The sequence below is a fragment of the Mus caroli genome, chromosome 17 (genome assembly GCF_900094665.2).
Source record: "Mus caroli chromosome 17, CAROLI_EIJ_v1.1, whole genome shotgun sequence".
Taxonomy (NCBI): domain Eukaryota; kingdom Metazoa; phylum Chordata; class Mammalia; order Rodentia; family Muridae; genus Mus; species Mus caroli.
The window spans coordinates 79,331,219-79,349,486 of NC_034586.1; the positions used below are offsets into that span (position 1 = coordinate 79,331,219).

The 18,268-nt window shown below is 45.5% G+C and overlaps 1 protein-coding gene across 7 annotated transcripts in view; it reads left to right on the top strand.

The window, feature by feature from the left end:
- The window catches only part of Mta3 (metastasis associated 1 family member 3), a 117,519-nt gene that overhangs the window by 36,573 nt on the left and 62,678 nt on the right, over positions 1 to 18,268 (top strand). For all 7 annotated transcript variants that reach the window (XM_029471265.1, XM_021185943.2, XM_029471264.1 and 4 more), the window contains exons 5-6: positions 11,374 to 11,437; positions 13,131 to 13,248. In XM_029471265.1, the coding sequence (XP_029327125.1) occupies positions 11,374 to 11,437; positions 13,131 to 13,248 (182 nt within the window). The remainder of the gene's footprint in view (positions 1 to 11,373; positions 11,438 to 13,130; positions 13,249 to 18,268) is intronic.

The following is an 18,268-nucleotide window of genomic DNA, read 5'->3' on the forward strand; positions in this document are numbered from 1 at the left end:
GTTACTGTCTCCATGCAGAGGAATGGCTACAACCACCATCTGCAGAAAGCGTCCTTGCCTAAGTATGCCATGTGGCAACTCCAAATGAGGAGTTGTCTGTCTTAATTCAGTTCTGAGCGTCTCAAACAGCTAGTAAAAATCCTGCACCTTATGTAAAGTTTGCCTAACTAGTTCTGTCCAGACTACATCTTAGACTGTAAGATCTCAGAGGCCAGTGTCTTGGTGTCCCTTTCTTTTTACTGTGGAGAACTGACACAGAGGCATTCAGAAATGCAAACTTGCACAGAGTCTACATTTGACTTAAAGGAAAAAAAGGTTGTTAGCAGGTATTGGGCACTCTCTTTTCATTTACATTTGACCTATGTAGACTTTGAGATGGACAATGGCAATTAGAATGGGATATTGTTTAAATCTTATTAGAATTAGAAGTAAAGATTGGGTGTATGACAAACAGGCTGCTCAGGACTTTGGGGGGAAGTGACTTACTTGGAGTTGATATTCAACTTCTATGTGGGCCACAAATGGAGGATTGGGGGTCTCTTTTTATATAGACCGTGGCCAGGCAGAATCATCTTGTGAGCATTTTGCAGCCACCATGATGGGAGGAGTGAAATGTAAGGCCAACAAGAGGTCTCTGTGAGAAGGGCTGCTAGAGTTTTTGTGTTAGCATCTCTGTTTAACAGCCATTAATCATCACTCATAAAAAACGATGAAACAATAGAATTTTGTGTTGCTTATATTAGATATTAAGCTAATTGTAAGAATGATAATGATTACGGTAAGGGAGTCTGTGCTAGTTAGCTTTTGTCAGAGTCACCTGGGAAGAGGAATTCACTTCAGGAATTGCCTCTGTCAGAATGGCCTGTGGGCATGTCAGTGGACTATTTTCTTGATTAATGCTTGGTGGAGGGCCTAGCCTACTGTGGGTGGTACCATTCCTGGGCAGATAGCACTAGGTGGTGTAAGAAATGGAGCTGAGCAAGCCAGTGAGCAGCACCCTTCCGTGGTCTCTGCTTCAGCTCCTTCCTCCAGGGTCCTGCCTGGTGTTCACAGCTTCCCTCACTGATGGAAATTGATGTAAATTGTGATATGAAATAAATCCTTTCCTCCCCGAGTGGCTTTTTGGTTATGATGTTTATTACAGCAATAGAAATTAAACTAAGGCAGGCTCTTAGTAAGCAGATTAAAGAGTAGACTAACAAAACAAAATTAGCTGAGTCGGGGGAAGTGCCACTTGGGCCACTGAGAGAGCACTTGGGGGCCTGACAAGGATTGTCGAGTTTGAGGTGAGCCTGAGTTTATGCAAGTAAGACCTAAAAACAATCAGGAGAGCCGGAGCAAACTCACATATACAGTGGAGTTATTTCTGGAACAAGTGGCATGGCTGGGATGTAGAGTGGGATGGTATTACCAAGGCCATTGGTGTCATGGGGGAGAGAGAGCACTTTTCCTTTCTTTCTTTGTATTTTTGAGGGTGGAGGGCAGATGGGTGAAGGGGCTTATCTTCTTGGTCGGTCTTTCTGTTTCCCAGTAGTGAGTACCTTTTGCAGTGTTTCTCTTTACCTGGTATTTCCATCTTGGTGCTGAGGTTTCTGTCATGGCTGTAGGTGGATGGGATAGAATAAGTCTCTCAGGCACTGTGTAGGCACCTGGCCTCTTGGACTGTTTATGCCGTGTCTCCTAATCCTTCCCTAGTGCCACTTCCTGATGACTAAGTACTCAAATATATGAACCTGTGTGGGGCATTCTTATTCAAAGTACCACATTCCACTGCCTGGCCCTTATAGGCCTATAGCCATAGCATAATGCAAAAAAATACATTCAGCCCAACTTCAGAAGTCCCCGTAGTCTCAACACTGCTTAAAAAGTCCAAAGTTCAAAGTCTGTTCTGAGGCTCATAGCAATCTCTTTTTAACTTTAAAATCAAAAGGCAGACCACATGCTTTCAGCACGCAGTGGCACAGACTGTACTTTGCCATTCTGAGGCACAGGAGCAAGGAAATCCTGGACTAAAGCAAAAGCAAGTCCGAAGTCGTCAGGGCACACTGTATATTCCACGTCTCTGTGTCTGATGTCAAGGTGCTCTTCGGATCACGTCAGCTCATGTAGACTACAGCACGCCTCTCTCTCTCTCTCTCTGACTCTGTTTCTACACCCAGCTCACTGCTTTCCTTGACAGACCTCCCACTCTGACTCTGGCATCTCCGCCATCTTGGGATCTCCAGTGAAACACAGGCTTCGCCTTCACAGCGTCACACAGTGGCCTTCCTGGGCCTCCACTTAGGAGTACCCTTATCACATGCCTGGTCTCAGCACCTTTCCTTAGCCACTGAGAGGCATTCCACAACCCCTTCCTCGCATGCTTGACTCTACAGCCATAACCACGTGGCCAAAGCGGCGGGTTCTGCTGCTCTGTGGGGCTTGAACTTGGCCCCCTTGTTCAGCTACACCAGGACCTGCTGTCTGAGGTTGATGGTTCCCTTCACTGCCTAAAGGACCCTTAATTCCTTTCACGAGTTGGAAGCTTAGCTGGGTGGGGTCTTGTCATGAGGCCACCACTCCATCTATTCCATTGAGAACCAGGCTTCTCTCTTTGAGCACTGGCACTGGCACAGCATCCTTCCTGCTTCTCCTTTTGTCCTCCAAGTGTCTATTTAGTATTTGTCCTTGTCTCACTTTCTCCTTTTCACTGTAGGTCTGCAGAAGAGTGACCACTAGCAACCACACGCAACAGCCAGTACTAGGCTATCTTGAAATCTCCTCTGCGAAATCCATTAATCCAAAAATTCTTCAGCTTAGCCTCAGGCACATTTTTAGGACAATGGCAAAAAGCAGCCATGTTTTTAGACAAAAATATTACAAGAATGGTCTCTAGGCCACTTACTAATATTCTTCTCTTCTGAAACTTCTTGATCTGGGTCACCACAGTTAATGTTGCCCTCAGCTCTGCTGTCTTCCATGCTCCTACTAGGATGGACTAGCAAGTCCCACTTAAAAGCATCCAACTTCTTTTATAATCTAAAGCCCTCCAATCAACAGCATGGTCAGTTCTAGCATAGCAATACCCCAGTCCGTGGTACTAATTTCTGTCTTAGTCACTGTTCCATTGCTATGAAGAGACACCATGACCAAGGCAACTCTTAGAAAAGAAAACATTTCATTGGGGCTGGCTTACAGTTTCAGAGATTTAGTCCATTACCATCACAGCAGGGAGCAAGCGTGGTGCTGGAGAATAGCTGAGAGCTGCATCCTGATCATAGATAAAGAGGGGATGCATGGTGGTGTGTGTGTCTGTGTGTCTGTGTGTATGTATAAGTGTGGGGCAGAGACGAGATATCCAATGGGGCTGGATGGCCTGGCTTGGGCTTTTGAAACCTCAAAGCCCACCCCACACTGACACCTTTCCAATAAGGCCACACCTCCTAATCCCCAAATAGTGCCACTCCACCATTGTGTATTCAAATATGTAACCCAGGAGGGCCACCCTTATTTAAACCACCACATGCTGTTTGGTTGTCTCCTTTCGAGGCGATGGGCCCTTCCATGCCCCGTAGGGAGCTACTAGTTGACAGCAGTACAGAGTGGTGTGATCTCAACTCACACTATTCCTTCTTAGTAAAATAACTGGAAAAGTTCTTTGCCAAAATCCTACAAGAGTGATCTCTAGGCCACTTACTAATATTCTTACTATTGTTCTTTGAAGAAAAACTTCCTTTTGGTAAGCATTTGATTGTGTTGGCATTTCAAAACAACTCCATTATTTCTATGTTGAGAGAAGGAAAATGAGTGCTGGCTCTTCTATTCAAAACCAGATGAAGGCCTGGGTGGAGACATAGCTCAGTGTGTGCAGGACTGTGGGCTCCATGCCAAACACCAAACCCAAACCCCCGGCCAGATGGACTGTGGCAGACCTCTGTGGCCACTGTCTTGACTGGCCATTCTTCATAAAAGCAGGCGTCCCTCCTCCCAGCATCGGCTCCCTTCTCCTGTGGGGTCTGTATCTTTTATTCTTGGGTGGAGAGTGGTGTTTCCCTGCTGACGGACGATGTGCTTGTGTGGAGTTTGGTTTGTCCTGCTCAGTCTCGTCTGTTAAAGGACTTCTCTGAAATCTTTCACCTGCTGACTGGAGCCCTGGGTTTGGGGCCTTTTAATTCTCACGTGGGGCTCACGTGGGCTTTCTTGCCATTTGTTAACTCATTACTATTGTGTTGGTACTCGAAATAACCCTACTACCGCTCCATTGGAATGGTTGAAACTTATTTCATTCAGACCAGAGAACTAAAATATAGTACAGTAGGTGTGGGTGAAGCTAAACATACTCTTGAGGCTCTGATGTGGAGAGTGTGAGAGAGAATTTTATTGTCTTGGGATTTCTCTCTTTTTGAAAATCTATTGTGACTGAAGTTACTCAGCACTGGGAAAGCATTTCATACCGAGCAATACATGTTTGAAGGTATACGTTTTCTCTAGGTGGCTTATATATGGAGGCTGCTAAAAAATTAAGCTCCTATAAATAAAATGCTTTCAATACCCTGAATAGCTATAGTTAGTAGCTAGGGATAGATGGGCAGGATTGATTGAAATGGGCAGTCAAGAGTTGTTGTGCCCAGTTTGGATGAATCTTTCTGTAACCTGGAACCCAAAGGGGCAGGTGACAAGTTAGCCCGTTTGTAAGTTAAGGTCACAGGAAACTGATAAGCCTTCTCGCCTCTCAGAAATGGCATGTTTGTTTTTGATGTGTGTGGGGGAAGTGATATGATAAATGAATAGGGTTCAGAAATAAAAGTATAAAAAAATGGATGCATGAATAAATATCTCACTCTTGCAGCACCCATCAGTGTTTCTGGACTCTCCTGGAAACCTCCCCAAACTCTTTGCTAATGCAGAAGCAATGTAGGCCGTGCCTCTGTGAGCCTCATGCGCTGTACACTGTTGACGGTGGTATGCTTTGCCCCCTCTCAGCATCCCCAGTGCCATGGAGTGAAACCCTGGGCCTCATGATTGCTAAATGTCACTGTGCCATTGGGCCACACCTCTGCCATGCCACGTTTACTGGAGGTTGGACCTAGGTTGTATCACAGGCCAGACACACCCTGTATACCCAGCTAGAGCCCCAGCACGGTTCCCTTTTCCTTTTGACACAGTTTCTTGCTGGAACTCACTCTGCAACTTAAGAAGTCTTGAACTTAAGACAGGGTTTCTCTGTGCAGTCCTGGCTATCCTGAAACACACTTTGCAGACCAGGTTGGCCTTGAACTCAGAGATCTGAGTTCTGACAGTATTATCAGCTATCTTTAAGCTGATTGGTCCTGAGTGAGGGAAGAGGGGTGGGGGACAGGGGAATTTCAGCCATAACTTTTTGGCTTATTAGTAGCATTTTTCAGTGTCACCTATAGATAATTACTTCTGGGAAGTAGAGTCTGACAACCTGAACTTAATTCCACCTAATGAGTAAAATGGGCACTGAATACAAAATAGTTTTGTATTCAAAATGGACACTGAATACAAAATAATTTTAACAGTTATATTAAAAGGAGCAAGCAGGCGTGGTGGCGCACACCTTTAATCCCAGCACTCGGGAGGCAGAGGCAGGTGGATTTCTGAGTTTGAGGCCAGCTTGGTCTACAGAGTGAGTTCCAGGACGACAGCCAGGGCTATACAGAGAAACCCTGTCTCGAAAAACCAAAAAAAAAAAAAAAAAAAAAAAAAAGGAGCAGGCCTCAACCAAACTGTGCCAACTAGACAAGCTAATGCAGCTCTCTGTCCTTCCTATGTCTTTCTGTCCTTCCTATGTCTTATATAAGCAATGAAACAGAACTCCAGTGTGAATTATTTAAATCGTTTTAAAGAAGTGCTAATGAAGATCATTTTCTTCTTGCACACTGCTTTAAGAAATTAGATTTTTACAATTTTCTTGGTTATCTGTAAATAAAAATTTAATTAGCCAAAAGGATGACATCAATGACTGTAAGTAATGCTTCAGGGTTCTATAGGCACCTGGATTGATTCACAGGCACATAACCCCACACACGCACACACACACAGACACACACACACACACACACACTCAGACACACACACACACATACACACACACACTCAGACAGACACACACACACATACACACTCCGACACACACACACACAATTTAAAGTTAAAACAGTATTTTCATTTAAAAATAATTTCAGCATGCTGAAGTCACTTAGTTCACCTAATTCTGCTCTTAGTGTTAACAGTAGATTGTTAACAGTAGATTGGGGGAAGGAAATGACACTACAGCCATATATGGGGGTTCTCCCTTCAGTCTTTCCCCTCCTCCTTCCTTGCCAGGCCTCACGCACACTAAGCAGGTGTTCTAGCACAAGTTCATCCCCAATCTCCAATACGCTTTTCTTAAAAATAATAATAATTAAAAATTTTTTAAAGATTTACTTACTATTATATCTAAGTACACTGTAGCTGTCTTCAGATGCACCAGAAGAGGGCGTCAGATCCCATTACAGATGGTTGTGAGCCACCATGTGGTTGCTGGGATTTGAACTCAGGACCTCTGGAAGAGCAGTTTGTGCTCTTAACCGCTGAGCCATCTCTCGAGCCCTAATTAAAAATTTTTATACAACATATTTTGGTCGTATTCTTTCCCAGCTCTTCCCAGATCTGCCCCACCTCACCTCTCTGTCCACCCAACCTCATGTTCTCTCTCTCCCTTTCTCTCAGAAATAAACAGGAGCAACAACAAATCAAAACAGACAGACTTTAAAAGAATCAATGAGACAAAGACCAAAATGCCCACCAACCCCCCCCCCCCCCCCCCAAATAAAAAGACAAGCAAAGCAACAACATAAACATGGAATCTGCGTGTGTGGTCAACTCCTCCTGGGCATGGCGTCTGCCCTGGGGTTGTAGAAATATTTAATCCCGGCCCGGGGTTTCTCCCCCACCTTTTACCATTTAGTTCCTGGATAAAAGATACACTCAACCTTTATATTTACAATAAACCTTAGACAGTACATGAACCAGACAGCTAGCTACCTTCATGCTGCTAAATCTATTTACCTATCGATAGCCTCGAGTTATTATGTTTCATCTGGGCTGCTCTTTACTTCAGTTGGCCAGCCTTCTGGGCCACGTTTTCATGACTCACCTAACCCAAGGGGTTCTCCTTCCTTCTCCTCCACCACCTCCTCCTCCTCTTCCTTTTCTTCCTCCTCCTCCTCCTCCTTCTTCTTCTCCTGTTTCTCCTAAGACCCCAAGACTGAGAAACCTAAACCCCACCTATGTCTCTTCTGCCCAGCTATTGGCTATTGGCATCTTTATTCACCAATCAGAAATAACGTTGGGCAACCGGTTTTGGGAGGCCCAATATTAGCATTAGAATACAAGCAGCTTCTGGCCAACTACAGCCTGGAATGTGGTTGGTCAACCCAGTGACCCCCATTGGAGAGAACTGCTGTTCCCTTTCTCAGAAGGGGTTGGTTGCAAATAGCTTCTTGGTTAAGGGTGGGACCCTGTCTTAGTTAGGGTTCTACTGCTGCAAAGAGACACTAAGAACAACACAACTTTCATAAAGAAAACCATTCATTGGGGCTGGGTTACAGCTTCAGAGGTTCAGTCCATTATGATGGGAACATGGCAGTGTGCAGGCCGACTTGATGCTGGAGGAGCTGAGAGTTCTACATCTTGATCCAAAGGCAAGAACATCCTCTAGCAAGGCCACACCTCCTTTGGTAAGGCCACGCCTCCTAACAGTGCCACTCTCTAGGGCCAAGCATTCAGACACATGAATCTATGGAGGACAGACCTACTCAAACCACCACAGATCCTGTTTTTCTTTCTCAGTGCTGGGATCTGTCTGGTTTGCAGCTGTGCAGGCCCTGTGCATGCTATCCCAGTCTCTGACAGCCCCGCCATGTCTGGAGGATGCAGTGTCCTGGCTGAGGAACACGCCCCGCCTTAAGTGCTGATGTACTTTAGTCCGTCTGCATCTTGGTGCGGAGGAGCACAGTCCGTCCTGTGTGCTGTTCTCTGTCCTCACACGTTCTTCATGCCGTGAGGCTGTCTAAGCTGTCCTGATGATAATGTCCTGATGGTGTCTCTGTCACCCGACCTGGAGAGGTCAGTCTTCCTTTACGCTGTTTGGAACTTCCTGTTCCTCTAATGAAAGGGGACAGGGGTCTGGCGGAGGGTCTTCCTTCTCTGAGTCCTCTTTGTTTCTTTTCCTATTTGTTACCAAGTCTGTGTTCTTCACATGCCACGGGCACACTGGATTTCCCCTAGCACTACTTGGTGTTGTCTCTTATTTACAGAACCCACTGACACTGAATTTAAACTTCAACCTTCTTTTCTTGGCTTTTTAATTCCTTTTAACACTTAGATGAGAGGTGATGGAGTGTCTTCCTGGCGCTGCTGTTTGTTTTTGCTTTTGTTGATACTGGGCTTACGTCACCCAGGCTAGCCTTGAACGCCCTAGGTAACCAAGGATGGCTTTGAACTTGCAGTGCTCCTGCTTCTACTGCCCAAGTGCTGGGTCTAGGCAGGCACTACCCCTCTCCCATTTACCAAGCGCTAGAGATCAGACCCAGGGCTTCACGCCTAGTAGGCGAAGGTTCTTTCAACTTGGCTGTACCCTCTGCTTCCCAAATTGCCTTCTCTTAATTTTTATTAGTTAAAATTATTCTGTTAAAGTATTACGATAGAAAATAAGTATTTGAATAGACATGTATAGAAGTATCTAGACTGTTTCTCTTCTTTGTCCCATTCTACTTATAATCTAAAAACCTACAAAATCACACTCTTGAATAAGCACTCTAACATGTTAGGGATTATTAGCCTGCAACTTGTAGCTCTCAGTGAAGGATGGCCTCCCACAGAACATTAAATGGGCCCGGGTAGCTTTGCTTGTCACAATTGGATACACAAATGGTTGCAGTTGCTGCTACCCATAATTCAAGCCCTGCAACAAAGACATGCCTATTCCCATGGCAGCCAGTGGTGCCAAGCCCAAGACACCTGATGGAGAATTAGCAGCTTTGTGTGTGTGTGTGTGTGTGTGTGAGTGTGTGATGTAAAATATCTACATGTATTAGTACAGTTTACCTGCTTAAGATCCTTCCTTTAGCTTTTAGTTTTTAAAAGAAATCACACACACACACACACACACACACACACACACACCTCCAAAGCAGTCATGTACTTTATCCCCATTCTGTACCCATTTTCAGTTCCCCTGGAAGTGGCTTCTACATATACCATTGGTTGTTTTTGTTTTTTTGTTTCTTTTTTTCTGGGTTTGTTTGTTTGTTTGTTTGTTTGTTTTTTAACTGTCCTGTCCTCTCTCTTTCCCTCTGTCTCTGAGGCAGGGTTTCACACAGTGGCCCAGTTTGTTAGTTACTTTTCTGTTGCTGTGACACCACGATTAAGGCAACTTGCAGAAGAAAGACTTGATTTGTAAAAGCTGTAGTTCCAGAGGGGTAAGAGCCCACCATGTCAGGGAGGCAGAGCAGCAAGCAGCAGGCAGGGGAGCCGGGGCAGGAAGCTGGGCAGGAAGCAGGAGGCAGGAAGGTGCGAGGGACAGAAGCTATAATCTGAAGCCAGTCCCAGAGCTCAGTTTTCCTCAGCAAGGCTGTCCCCAAGGCTCCCCTAGCAGTGTCACTAACTAGGAACCTACTGCTCAGGTGTCCGAGCCTGTGGGGCTCACCCAGAGAACCTGGAACTCACTCGGGTGACTTTAAGCTTGTGAGCCACTCTTAAGAGTCGCAAATGCTAGGATTACAAGTGTGGGCCATTATTCCTGCTACAAACAAATTTTAGGAAACTTAAAAAAAAAAAAAAAAAAAAAAAAAAAAAAAAAAAAAAAAAAAAACAGAACAAAACAAAACAGAAGGAAAAAAAGGGGTCCTTCTCACCCCAGATCTTAGGAAACTTTCATTTAAAAGTTTTAAATTGATTTATTATTGTTGTTTTTTGTTTGTTTTGTTTTTGAGACAGATGTCACTCCAGGGAGCAAGCAGCTTCCTTTGCCTTTGCTTCCTGAGTGCTGGGAACAAAGGTGTGCGTGGCCCCGCCTGTTGCGGTGAATCTCCGCGCCTAGACTGGGCAGATCTACCGCTACACTACCATCTTCCACATCTATGAGACCCCTTAGAACTTGCCGTTTCTCCAGGCCGTGTGCTTCTGCTCCACTTTTCTTCTTCTTCCTCCTCCTCTGCGTCCTCTCCCTCTTCCATTTTCTCCTTCTCTCTCTCCACCTTCCCTTTTATCTGCCCAACCATCAGCTCTCCTTTACTTTATAAATCTAGGTGGGAAGCAGGTTTACAGGAAAACACCTAAGTGCTGACTCAGTCCCCATTCACAACTACTCTCGGGAGAATGGAATTAACATCAAATTTAACTAGTCCCAGGGCTATCCACAGCACGCGGCCACCCAGAAAATTCGCTTTTGATCAGTGCTTTAGCATTTTAGTTGTGGCGTTGTGTTTTGTTTGCTTTTAATTGGTGTTTTTCTTTGACTAGTACTTCACCCTAGCGATCTGAGAGAGAAGGCCTTGTCTGGTGCTTGTTCGTGTGGTCTTTGGCTTTGCATGTTTGCATGGTTATTGTGGCTTAGAGTAAACTGTTCTAAACCAATGGAGAATAACTTTGAAAGTATTTGTCATCCGTCCTTCTACCTTTTATAGCCGAAGTTTCTCAGCCTGACATGGTGGCACACACACCTTTAATCTCAGCACTTGAGAAGCAGGTCTGCATCTGTGAATTCAAGGCAAGCCAGGGCCACATAGTACCTGCCTCTTACTTCTGAAGTCGCTCTGAGGGCTCCACCCCAGGCCTCAGTTCCAGGGCGTGTGAACCTTACTTTGCCCCTTGTTCTGCAGGAGTCATTTAAAGCTGAATCAGCCTTTACCGCAGTCCCAAGAGTGGTCAGTCGGTTACATCCTGACGCGAAAGAATGCACATTATTTCCAGGTTCCCATAAAGAGGTCTGACTGTTATTGCATGTGCTCATTTGTATAGGGATGACGGAGACCCCTTGTGCACGATTTCACCTCAGTGCTTTCATAGACCGAGAGTCTCAGTGTTAGCCTGAGGGTTTCACTGGGTTTCTTTCTTTTGTCGTGAATAATTAGGAAGCGCCTGTAAGGTGTCTTTTGTAATGATTTTCTGTCTGGTAACATTGCCAGGACTGGCTGGCCTCTAAATGCCTGTCACCAGGCTCTATTGTACGGGTCACTGGAGACCAGGACTGTAAAGTTGATCTGAAGAGTCTCAGCATGTCCCTTGCTGTCATCGAGACTTTCATCTACACTCGGGACCTGAGTGTCTCTAGCTGGTATGTAACTGCTGCGACTGTAACGCCTGTGTTCTTTTCTTTAACAGGGGGAAGTGCAGCGTGGCCCTGCTGAATGAGACAGAATCCGTGTTGTCATACCTTGACAAGGAGGTAATTTGCAGCCGTCTCCGCTTTTGTTTTCTCTCCATTACTTCACATGAAGCCCACACTTTGGATGTCCTTTTGGGCCAGCGTGTTATTGTGCCATCCTTGCAAGGCGACACCAACCAGAGTGTGTTTGGGCAGTAGCACTGTCCAGGCTAAAGGCAGAGTCATCAAATGCAGTGGCCTTTGTCACTTGCCAGTGAGAGGCTCAGGACAGAGATGTGGGTGTTTATCTCTGAGCCTCGTTCCTTCTCCCTCTGGCCCTCGGTTTTGAGTAAATGGCTCACGCTCTAGGGGCTCTGCACAATTCCTAAGAGTTTAGTGGCCTGGTCACTGTGCTTATTAACTCTTGGGCACTGGAGGCTTTTTTGGTTATGTTGTCTTTAAGAATTATTATTATTCTATGTTTGTGTGTCTGCCCACATGCACATACATGGAATGGCTACAGGGCAGACATGGATACTACTGTGTGCATAAGGAGGTCACAGGCCAACTTGGTAGACTCACTTCTGTACATCTACCTTTTTTTTTTTTAATTTTAAGATTTATTTATTTATTTTATGTATGAGTACACTGTAGCTGTGTTCAGACATACCAGGTCCCATTACAGATGGTTGTGAGTTGCCATGTGGGTGCTAGGAATTGAACTCAGGACCACTGGAAGAGCAGTCAGTGCTCTTAACCGCCGAGCCATCTCTCCGGCCCCCATCTACCTTTTTATGTGGGTTGCGGGTCATTAGTCTTGGACTGCAAGCAACCATTACCCCCCTCTGAGTAGTCTCACTGGCCTTACTGAGCATTTACAGAAACAGTGGAGTCTTTAGTGTGAGGGCTGGTTGGTGGTAAACGCTGTAGTTGGTTGCAGCTGTGTCTGTCCTTATAGTCACGACTACACATTACAGCTGGGGCGAGAATGACAGAATTATAATGACTCGTTAACGGAATTTGCATAGTGATATTCACAGACCTCATGGATGGGGCAGAGGGATGGCTCAGTGGTCATGAGCACTTGATGATCTTGTAAAGGACCTGAGCTCGGTTCTCAGCACAAACTTGGCAACTTACAGCCACCTGTAAGTCCAGTTCCAGGGGATCCCGTACCTTTGCCTGTGGGTTCCAGGATTGTGTGTAATACACAGACACACATGCAGGCGGACACGGATACACATAAAGTAAAAATAAACACATCTTAAAAACCACACACATGTAAGCTTCACTCTTGTATTTTTAGTCAATATATGTGGCTTTTGGTTTGCTTGCTTGCTTTTGAGACAGTCTCACTATGTATGAATGTATGTATGCATGTATGCTTGTTTGTATGAATGCATGCATGAGCTCACAGAGATCCTCCTGCCTCTGTCTCCTGACTGCTGGGACTAAAGATGTAACCATCACACCCCCGCTTCATTTTGTTTTTGAAATAGAGTTTTGCTGTGTAGCTCAGACTGGCCTCAAAAGATCCTCCTGCCTCAGCCTCCCTTATAGCCAGCCCTTCTGGCTTGGCAAAACTCTGTACTAGAGTAATTAATGGCTTTCTTTCATATTAAAACAAATTATACAATTTTGTATTCTTCTTAGAGATTAACGTATTTACTAAAATGAACTCTTATATACTCAAAAGTTAAAGTTACATAATTCACTTTACAGAAGTAGACTGAGGTCATCTCACTTGGGTGGCGTTTGTCTTCTTGTTTTCCAGGATACCTTCTTCTACTCACTGGTATACGACCCTTCAGTGAAAACATTATTGGCCGACAAAGGTGAAATCAGAGTGGGACCAAAGTACCAAGCTGACATTCCAGACATGCTACCAGAAGGTGAGTGCTCTGGGTTCGAGTCCTGGGAAACTGGTGTTCTACAACCGGAGGACCTTGGAACCTTCATGGAAGACGAACTATAAACGGACAGTTTAAAAGTCTGAGCCTTCCAATTTTAGAAGCATAAACAGCATGAGAGAATAATCTACTCACCAGGTGACTCCTTCATGACTGCATGTTAGTCTGTGGGTTGTGTGTACACGCAGATGTGTGTGAGTGGGTGTGTATATCTCTGTGTGTGGTGTGTTCATGCATGTGTGAGTGTGTGGGGGTGTGGTTCACACAGGTTTGTGTGTGGGGTAGACCAGTGGTCAGCGTTCCGTAGGGTGTCTGTCACCTTGTGAGACGGGGTCTTCAGCTGGACTGGAGCCTGTTTCTTTCACTAGACTGTCTGGTCAGTGGGTGCCAGGGATCACCCCGTCCCCCTGCTCAGGGCTGCATTACAGTCATGCATTTCTGTGTCCAGCTTCTTCCTTCTGTGGGCATGAGAAGGAGATCCTTGTGTCTGGGCAGCAAGCTGTCACCCACCGTGGCAAGCTGTCACCACTGAGCATCTCGCAGGCTCTGTGGCTGCTTTTAAGTTTTAGAATGTTAGCACTGTGCCAGGCGTGACTGCACAGGCCTTTTTAGGTACCGAGGCAGGCAGATCTCTGTTAGCTTGAGGGTAGCCTGGTCTACCTAGTGAGTTCCAGGCCAGCCTAGCCAAGTCTACATAGACCCTGTCTCAAAAAAACAACAGCTGCAATAACAACAAAATTTGTTAGCGTTGTTGCACTTTGAATTAATGTGCAATCCATATTCCTTCATATTCTCCCTCTCCTCCTCTGCATCCAATCTCCAACACGCCCCCAGCTCCCTACCCCGAGGATCAGGGCCTGATGTAGACTTGGCAAGCACTCTGTCAGCTGAGCTATGTTCCCAGCCTTCTGTTTGGAGATCATAAGAGCCTTCAGGCCACAAGCTCAGGGGCAGTAGAGTCTAGTGAGCACAGGCCACAAGCTCAGGGGCAGTGGAGTCTAGTGAGCACAGGCCACAAGCTCAGGGGCAGTGGAGTCTAGTGAGCAATCCCATCTTGGTCAGGATTTGGCGATCTGTATAGTTCATATAACTGAGACATTCACAGTTTAAAAATTTTAAAGACCTCTGATTAGACTTATCTTATACATCTATGTGGATCATGTGAGTATATGTCACAGTGGGTACCTGGGATATCCAGAGAAAGCATAGGATCCCCTGGGACTGCAGTTACAGATGACTTTGTGAGCTTTCTGATAGAGATCCTGGGAACTAACTCGGGTTCTCTGAAAGAGCAGGGAGTGTTCTTAACCACTGAGCCATCTCTACCCCACAGTCTCATAATTAAGCAGATCTTCCTAGAGAGGGGTACTTGTCTTTGTTTTTATTTTTATTTTATTTTTGGCTTATTTTTAAAATTATTACTGGTTAGCTTTATTTCTGTGTGTTTCTCATTTACAAAAACAAAACTATACCACATTTGTAGATCTTAGAGAAAAATGCCATTTAGAAGTTTTTTATTCCTTGAGCCAGCCTGGTCCACAGAGCGAGGTCCAGGTCAGACAGAGCATACAGAGAAACCCTGTCTCAAAAAAAACCAACAAAACAATAACAAAATAACAACAACAATAGGCCTGGCCTTTGCTGGGTGGTGGTGGTGCATGCTTTTAATTCTGTCACTCAGGCAGGCGGATCTCTGAGTTCCAGGACAGCCAGGGCTACACAGAAACCCTGTGCAAAAAAACAAAAACAAACAGAACAAAACAAAACATTTATTACATTTTGTGTGTGTTTGTGTGTGTGTGTGTGTGTGTGTACATGCTAAAGCTGTATGGTGGGGGGTCAGAGAACAGTCTCCATCACATGGACCCTAGGGATTCTGCTTGTGAGGTTTGGCAGCCTGTACCTTTCCCTGCTAAGGAAGTTTACTGGCCTGACATGCCGTTTTAAAAAACCACTAATGAAGAAGTCATTTGGATTCTTACTGCGGCCTCAGCTGCAGTCTCAGTATTTTTTTGGCACTTGTGATGGGACGGCCAACCAGAGGCCTGGCTTAAAGAACCTTCTTCCTAATTCGCCTCTGTTAGGGGAAAGGAGCTTTAGCAGTCACAGTAGATGTATAGAGTCAGGAGCATGGGCCTGGTGTGTTGTGTGCTTATCAATCCAGCACTTGGGAGGAGGCTGAGGCAGGAGAGTGCTTGAGTTTTGTCCTGGATTATGTGGCAAGACTATGTCTTGAAAAATAAAAAAACAACAGACAAACAACCAAACCAAAACACGCCAGAGGCATTGCCACCACACTGGCAGCTGCATACAGCTGGGTACCTGCTTGCAGTGCAAATGAGCAGCAGAGGGAACAAGCATTTAGGACTTGGTGCAATTCAAGCTTACTAAGTGGGCGGACGATCTCCAGCGCGTGTGTTTGACCGCTGGCCAGATGGCAGTTAGCATTGGCATGGGAGGCAGATGTGGACTAATAGCCCGGGTAGGAGGCGGCAGAGGCTTGCCAGAGCCTGATACAGGCTTGCTTTTTTGTGACCATGTCAGGATAGATTCTAGAAGATCCGGTGTGGTGTTTCAGGGTTCACTTATGGCTTCTTATCCCTCAACAAAGCAAATACGTCAGAGCTGGAATGATGAACACAGCTTGTAACGAAGATGAAGATTAGATACTAAATATTTCATTAGATTGAGACTATCTTGTGGGAGTTTTCCATAGAACAACATGTCATGTGGGAAATTTAAAATTACTATTTAAATGAATTATAAAACTATAATTTTAAGAAAAAAGTCTATCCTTTATATGAAAATGTTAATTGTGAAATGGTTAAACTAAGATTTAGATTTCTAGATTTGGGTAAAACATGGCTAATAGGTCTTAAATTATAATCTGGGATGGGAAATAGTTCAACGTGTCTGACCTAACCTTTTGTTTTTCTTTAAAGAGTTTGTGCACACCTTTAATCCCAGCACCAGGGAGGCAGAGGCAGGTGGACCTTTGAGTTGGAGAGCAGCCAGGGCCTCACAGAGAAATCCTGTCTTGAAAAAAAAACAAAAAGAGGAAAAAAAAAAAAAAAAAAAGCGAGCATGTGGCCGTGCATTGGCTGTTGTGATAAGTGGGTGATGCACCCGTCAGCACTGGAGTGTGGATTTCAGAAGGGGGTCTGTTTTGAGGGCTAAAGAATTGATCTGTGCATATGTCATTATGTTTTTTTTTTTTTTTTTTTTTTTTTTTTTTTGGTTTTTCGAGATAGGGTTTCTCTGTATAGCCCTGGCTGTCCTGGAACTCACTCTGTAGACCAGGCTGACCTCGAACTCAGAAATCCACCTGCCTCTGCCTCCCAAGTGCTGGGATTAAAGGCGTGCGCCACCACGCCCGGCTCATTATGTGTTTTAAAAACAAGATTGGTTTACCTGTTGTCATGAAATAGGAAAAACGTTGGCAGATCGAGTAGGAACAGTGTCTGTCTCTTCGGTAGACCTGCAGTGCTCAGAGACACATTTAAGGGCCCAGGAGGAGAACTGAGGAATTCCAGAGGAGTCCCTCCAACCCGCGCAGGCCGCCAAAAGGCTGGTTTTATGGCTTTAGAATCTGCTGCACCTCTCTGCTATGGGAGAGCCACGTGGGACACTTACCTTCCAGATAAGCAGTGGTGTTTGCAAAAGGCAAAACACTCCTCCACCTTGAACGTGACTTTTAATTCCACTGAAACTCTGCCAGAATGGGCATCTCGGTGGAGGCCGGGGCTCAAGGTTTAGGGAGATCCACTGACCTTTGGCTCCGGGCATATGTCAGAGGAGCCTTCGTTTTGACCCTTACAGCTTATTCATTTGACTGCTCTCAGAACAAGTTCCCCAGGTTTTGAAAGCTCTGTCCATTTTTTTCCCATAAGCAGTGTTATTTTCTCACTCTCCCTTTCTCTGATGATTGAATGTGGGGCCTCCTCACACATGCTAGACAAGAGCTCAGCCAATGAGCTACATCCCCAGCTCAACCGTGTTGTTTGCCATGGCTAATTTTGTAGGACGCAGATCTTTCAACACTGCTAGAAACTGATGGGCTTAAATAGGAATCTCATGCTGGGAACAGGAAAAGCTGGAGCCTGTGCCAGCTTGGAGCCCCAGTCTCCAGGAGAGAGACTTCACAGTTTGTTTTGGTTTGTTTTTTTAAGCAGGATCTCACTGTGTAGCCTTGGCTGGCCTGGAACTTACAGAGATCTGCCTGCCCCTGCCTGCCTGGTGCTGGAGTTTGTGGTGTGTGCCATCAAGCTCAGCCTCAAATAGTTTCAACTTTCAGGAGAGATGGAGCAGAGTCAGTGATGGGAGGGGCCACATCTTGACCACATCTTTGTCAAAGTGTGTAGCTACACTTAGCTGTGGTCCTCTGCTTAAAGCAGCATCTCATGTCAGGGCCATGAAGATGGGCTTGGAGGGGCTAGCATGGTCACACTGCATAATACTCTCCCTTTAAATTTAACTGTAAGGAGATATACATTGCAGACATGTAGAACAGTAATTCTCAACAACAGGACAAGTTTGTCCCCTAGGGAACATTAAGCAATGTATAAACATTATTGTCCTATTGGTGAAGGAAGTAGATAGGTGATATTCTACAGGCACACCTTAGGTACAGTCCACTGATGCTGCCAAACGTGGGAGAATGCACAGAATGTCGTCAGCCCTAAGTGTCAAGTGTTGTCTTAGGGTTCTATTGCTGTGAAGAGACACACACCGTGATACCTTACGAAGGAAAGCATTTAACCGGGGCTGGCTTACAGTTGCAGAGGTTCAGTCCATTATCATCATGGTGGGGAGCATGGCAGGGTGCTGGAGGAGCCCAGAGTTTTAGGTCGTCTTCCACAGGCAGCCGCAGGATTGTGTGAGCCACACTGAGCAGAGCTTAAGCACAGGAGACCTCAAAGCCCACCCCCACAGTGCCAACGAGTCCTCCAACAAGGCCACACCTCCTAATAGTGCCACTCCCTGTGGCCAAGCATTCAAACAC